A 6,562-nucleotide genomic window follows, 5' to 3' on the forward strand; every position below is an offset into this window, starting at 1 on the left:
GAATATCACTTTAAGAAGACGCTAATGAGATACTTATATAACAAAGATAATTTAGATAATTAACAATATGAAATATTAATTTCTCTATTATTTTTAAAAGGATGTCATTCGCTATTTGATAACATTCGTTTGCATCATTTACTATAATTTACAATTGAGAAGTTTACATAAATATGGGAAAAATATATATAGTTTCTAAATTTATGGGAAAAAAAATAATTGTACAAAATATGGTAAGTTTTGGAAAAAAAGTTTAAAATATGGTAAATAAATTACCATAAACTTAATACTCTTATTTTCTCTTCTCTCCTCACGATCTCTCTCTTCTCATTTCTTTCTTTCTCTTCCCCAATTCAATGGCCATCTCAGATTTCTTCCGGCAATCCTACCTCCGTTGCTGCCTCCTCCGACGACGACGACGAACTGATTTTCTTCTTCTTCTTCTTCTTCTTTCTTTCTTTCTTCTTTTTCTTCGTCTTCTTTCTTTCTTCTTCTTCTTCTTCTTATTTGGTCTTTCTTATTCTTATTTTTCTTTCTTCAAATCTAGTCTTCTTCTTTTTCACATCTGATTTTGAACTTCATATTTGATTTTTCTGGGTTTTTTTTTCTAAATCTGTTTAAGTAACCAGGTACTTGACTTCATATTTGATTTGATTTAAGAAATGTACTTAAGAAAAGTTGACTGTTATTATTTAGTGTAGACTAGGGTAGTATAAGAAGCTAGGTAGTTGAATATTTTAGGGTACTTTTAACATATGAAAGCTTAGGTTAGCTGATTAGTTTTTTTGGTTGAAAAGGGCAAAAGTTGTCAAAAGGTTCTTCTCTATGATGTTTAGATCAATAGGTTTAGCAGCCAAACATTCATCAAATAAGATTCTAACATAAATATTTATGTGTTTATTAATTATTTAAAGAAATAGAACTAGAACGTTTGCTCAAAAAATGTATCGATAGGTTTACAAAATTGATTCAGAATACAAGTACAAGAAATAAAAAAACAAGCAAACAAAACTTTTGATTTTTCTGGGTTTTTTTTTTCCAAATCTATTTAAGTAACCAGGTACCATGACGCCTGAATCATTTTATTCATATCAAAATTTTTTTAGACCTAGGTGTAACCAGTTACACTAGCGATTAATTTATATTTTTTTGTTTAGATTTGATTTTGTTTTCACACCTGACTAAGTAACCAGGTACCATAGCAATTGGTTATGTTTTTTAGATTTGATTTTTTTTTCAAACCTCGCTGTAACCAGTTACGATTATCAATTTAGATTTTTTAGTAATGTGGCAGTAACCGGTTACTACTATTAATTTTAACTGTCATGGCAAGTACTCGAGTGAATTGTAACTGGTTACTGACAGATTTGGAAGAAAAACAAAACAGATTAGAATACATCCAGTAAAGAAGAAGAAGAAGAAGAAGAAGAAGAAGAAAGTAACCGGCTACCCCTATTAAAATAACTGATTGATAACTAGTTACTAAGCTAAACCTAAAAAAAAAACTCAGAAAATAAAAAATTAATCTAAGAAGTAGTAGTAGTAGAAGAAGAAGAAGGTAGTAACTAGTTACCCTATAAAAAAAATAAAGTAAGGGAATTAATTGAATAGTCTAAAACAGTAGTAGTACAACAACAACAACTTCACCTTTCCTAGTTTCCAGTTGGTCGTACAACAACTTACATAGTTTCCAGTTATAATGCATTTTTGGATCAAACAAAGGACCCTTGAACTTTTTCTTCTTCTTTCCTCCTTTCTTCAATTCATCATCGCCACTTTCCAACGTTCCTTCATTTTCCTGATCCACCGTCTCAACCAAACCACCTTCACCTTCCGTGTCTTCTCTCCCTTCACCTTCTTTATCCAAATTTTCTTCCTTACCATCTACTACCAATCCTTCTTCTTCCCCGCCATCCTTTTCCTTCTCTTCTTCTTCTTCTTTTTCTTTAGATTCTGTTGGTTTCTCTTACAATTACATTCATTTCATTTCTAGCCCAAGCCTTACACTTACCAAAATTTCAGTTTGGTTTCTTAATTAAAGGCCAAGCAAAGCAACGTATTTTTTTTATTTTCTGCCTACGAGATCGACATCTGCCTTGCTGCAATATTAACAATGCAAGAAGAAGAAGAAGAAGAAATGTTCAACCTACGAGAAATACGAGATCAGGACCCGAAACCCCAACCCTAGATCCGCCGCCCTACTCGTCATCGACGTTCAAAACTACTTCTCCTCCATAGCCAATCCGATCCTCCCCAACCTCCTCGCCACCATTCGTCTCTGCCGATGCGCCTCCATCCCCGTCATCTTCACCCGCCATTGCCACAAGTCTCTCACCGACAACCCCGTCCTCGCCGAGTGGTGGAACGAGACATCATCCTCGACGGAATTAGAATTTTCTTAAAAAAATGGTTACCAAAATAATAATAAAAAAGACAGAAATTCTCTCACAAAAATGCCCATATAGAATAAATAAACTTATACAAAAAATATGGGATACAGAACAAATATTTTGATAAATATGGGAAAACAAAACCCATAAAAAAGTAAAACAACAAAAAAAACCATAAAAAATGCACACACAAAAAAAAGCCATATTTATCAAAATTTATTGAATTTTCCCATATTTCATGTAAATTCCTCTTTATAATTTAAGATTGTATGGATTGCTGGATGGCCCTGTTTTGTTCTTGGGTAGATTTTGTCATTTTGTGATGGGATCATTTTGTCCAAGGCTCAATAGCTTATATGACTCAAACTAGAGCTGTAAATGTGGGCCGGCCCGGCCCACATTTTCGTGCCTCCGGTAAATTTGGGTCGGGCCGGGCCGGGCCGTGTCGGGCCGACCCACTTTCCTTATTTGGGCCAGCCCACTTTCTATATTCGGGCCCAAATTTGGGCTCACTTTATTTTTGCCAAAAAATGTAAAGATGGAGAATTGACCCCTCAACCTCCTCTTTAACCATCAATGGACTTATCACCAAACCAAATACATTTGTTTGTTTAAATTATAATTTTAGATATTGTTATATACTTTTTAACAATATTTTACACAAAATTATATCAAAGATAATAATTAGAATTTTAATACCTACTAATAAATGCTAAATTTAACTCACAAATCTTAAAATAAATTAATATAATTATAAAAATATAAACATTGAGAAAAATAAGACTTCTATTATCATTTTAATTTATTAATAATTGACAAATAAAAATTTATTATGATTATTAATATCAAAATATCGGGTTTTTTATCGTGTCGTGCTTTCGGGCTAATTTGTTCGTGCTTTTGTGTCGTGCCGTGCCGTGCCAAATTTCAATTCGTGTCGTGCCTGGCCCATGCCCATATTTTTTCGTGCCGTGTCGTGCTCGTGCCTCCCGGGCTCGTGCCGGTTTCGTGCCGTGCTAGAAAGTCCGGCCCGTATTTACAGCTTTAACTCAAACTGCTACAATGAAGTTCTTATTGGTAGAAAGAGATGTTATTTTAATTGAATTTGTGCATTTTAATTAGATGGCCACATGTGAACATTTAAAATTCGGACTTTTTTTTTTTGTAACAAAAGAACAATTCTCATTATTAAAATAAAGTGCTAAGACAGTTGAAGTCACCACGACCCTCAACATCATTTTCTACGTTAAGACGACAAAATCAAGATTGGAAGCCCAATGCAAGTTGAGCCGAAATTTATGCTTCTTTTAGAGTAAAATAACTTAAAAATACTTCACCAAAAACATGTCAGGAAAAAGCCATCACACGTTTTAAAAATGACTCCAACTCGCGTCACTAGATCAATATTCATAACAAGGGCTACATTCATCGTGAATAAATGTGCACTTTTTTTTTTCGCTAGTTCAACGCCATCTGTAATTACAAGTGTCATCAATCTTATAACCTATAAATAATCAAACCTTAACTCACTGTTGTAAACCAAACTTGTTCTCGTTCTTCATTTGCCACGTATTCACTCGTCACACGTGACAACACCTCAATCAACTATATGGACATACCCTGTTTTTTTTTTTTGGAACAAATAATAGACTTGTCCTTTAGTTCAGAACAAGAGCTCTACATACACTGAAAAGCCAAAAGAATCCATACACTGAAAAACCCAATTAAGAGAAGAAGAAAATGAGTCAGGAACAGCCACGGAGGACTCAAAGCGACCCAGAACCGACCAAATACGGCGTCGTTTTCAACGTATCGAATGAACTCACAGAGAAACCTATTGCTTCCCTGGACGCTTCCATGAAGCAAACTGCTGAATCGACCATATTGGGCCAGACCCAGAAGAGCGGTCCAGTCTGTACGATGCTGCAGGCCTCAGCGGACCAAATTGAAGGAGCCAGCGTTGTTGGCCACGTGGACGTCTCCGACGTGGCTAGAGCCGAAGGTGTTACCGTTACGGAAACTGACGTGCCTGGATACCGGACAGTGACCGAATCAGTCGGTGGACAGGCCAGAAGTATATATAATTATCTTTACATGGTTGAAATTAATTAACTTTCACTTATTTTTATTTTTAATAGGTTGTTGATCCGTATGGTCAGTCGATGGCCACAGCTCTGCTGAGTGAGGTGAGTGCATTAACAATAGAAGACGCTCTAGAAGCGACGGCGAAGATCCTTAGGCATAAGACGGTAGACCAAAGAGACGCGGCGGCGATTCAAGCTGCGGAGGCTAGAGCGACGGGCAGTAATGTCGTAACACCAGGTGGCCTCGCCGCCATGGCTCAGTCAACGGCGACATTCAATTACGGTATCGATCTTGGCGAGAAATACAAGTTTAAGCTCGGAGATATTCTCACCGTACGTTTTTACATTCCTAATTTCTTTATATAATAAATCAATACTGTATATATATATAGTACGTTTAATATACACATATTCATACGTACATAGGGCGCGACTACGAAACTGCCGGTTGACAAGGCGGCGACACGGCAGGATGCTGAAGTGGTAGAGAATGCAGAGATGCAGAACAACCCGAATCAGACGACACAGCCAGGCGGAGTAGCGGCGTCTGTGAAGGCAGCTGCTAGACTCAACGAAACTGGTCGTATATGACTTAATTTGCGTGCGACTTCTTTTCTTTCGCCTTCACCTAGGATGGGGTTTGGTTATTTATTTCTTTTTGTTTTTCGTTTTTATGTGTGTGTGATATAATTATTAAAGGTATATATACGTAGTGTAATATGCTTGCTATATGTATATATAATATTGTATAATATGATGTATACAAGAGTGGACTTATATCTCTTTTATATAATAATTGGGTTGGCAATGGAGATTTTAAATGGTTAGTTTAACGAAATATTTTTATATTTAACTTAATATTTTTATATTTAGTGATAATTTGTAAATACTTAAAATTAAATAAATAATTAAAAAATTTGAAATGAAATATTTTACAATAATAATTATTTAAAAACAATAAATAATTAAACAAAAATAGGATATTTTTCATATATTTTACAATAATAATTATTTTAAAATAATAAATAATTAAATAAATTAAAATATGATATTTTTAAAATATTTTAAAATGATAATTATTTAAAAATAATAAAATTATACGTTTTATAACTTAAATAAAATTTAATTAAACTTAAACCAAATTATTAAAATAATATTATATTAAATATATAATATAATATACTGCAACAACTTGCTTTTTTAAAAAAAACTAACAAGAAACTTAAATTTAAAATCCACGTATAATATTTAATATTACATTAAATATATAATATATAATTTCTTCTTGTTATTCCTAAATTCAAAAACTATAATAAATATAATCTTAAACAAAAATAAATAAATTATTTTATTAAAATAAGATATTTATTTTAAAATTGATATGATATTAATATAAATTTAATAAAAATAGTTAATAAATTTTATAAAAAAAATTAAGTTATGCAGTTTGCTTGTACCTAGTATATATATAAATATATGAGAAAGAAATGCTGATTAGAGACTCTCCTATTTGATTTCACATGCATATTATATATAATAAATAAGTTAAAAACATTAAGCATTTAAATAATTTTCATTTCTTAACTATTTATACAGAGACTTAAAAATATATAAAGGATATATTTAATAGAATTTTTTTGGTTTCAACCGTTTTTCAAACTTTTCTGTTAGTCATAATAATGAAAAAGACACAGGGAAATGTTTGATAAGCTCTCCTTATAAAATAACTATTTTTTTTTTTTTGGTTTTATCTGTTTGTTTGTTTGGTAACTTTAACGAAATATTTTAAATATTTAATGAAATATATTTTTAAAATTAATTAAAAATAGATATTTATAAATTATATTAATTTAAATTTAAATTTAAATTCAAATATTATAAAAAATAATAATTATAATAATATATATTATAATAATATAAAATATAAAATTAGATATTTAATAATTATATTAATATAAATTTAAATGTTATAAAATATTATTATGATAATATTATTTAATACAAAACTAGATATTTAATACATATATTGTTGACGCTGTTTTTCGGTAACTTAAATAGTAGAGTAATTAAACAATAAAATATTGGAGC

General features: G+C 31.5%; 1 protein-coding gene across 1 annotated transcript; it reads left to right on the forward strand.

The window, feature by feature from the left end:
- Positions 1-3,900: 3,900 nt before the first annotated feature.
- Positions 3,901-5,260, forward strand: LOC133816635 (late embryogenesis abundant protein D-34-like). Its single transcript, XM_062249015.1, has 3 exons — positions 3,901-4,457; positions 4,529-4,807; positions 4,901-5,260. Exons 1-3 carry the CDS (start codon positions 4,131-4,133, stop codon positions 5,063-5,065), a joined length of 771 nt encoding a protein of 256 aa, XP_062104999.1. The 5' UTR covers positions 3,901-4,130; the 3' UTR covers positions 5,066-5,260.
- The last annotated feature ends 1,302 nt before the right edge of the window (positions 5,261-6,562 follow it).

Source organism: Humulus lupulus, chromosome 2, assembly GCF_963169125.1.
Source record: "Humulus lupulus chromosome 2, drHumLupu1.1, whole genome shotgun sequence".
NCBI classification, from domain to species: domain Eukaryota; kingdom Viridiplantae; phylum Streptophyta; class Magnoliopsida; order Rosales; family Cannabaceae; genus Humulus; species Humulus lupulus.

Excerpts from the sequence above, each read along its gene's own strand:
- LOC133816635 (XM_062249015.1), top strand. The coding sequence starts at position 4,131 with ATGAGTCAGGAACAGCCACGGAGGACTCAAAGCGACCCAGAACCGACC. Across the intron at positions 4,458-4,528 it reads CCGAATCAGTCGGTGGACAG|GTTGTTGATCCGTATGGTCA; the intron begins GCCAGAAGTATA and ends TATTTTTAATAG. Across the intron at positions 4,808-4,900 it reads AGCTCGGAGATATTCTCACC|GGCGCGACTACGAAACTGCC; the intron begins GTACGTTTTTAC and ends ATACGTACATAG.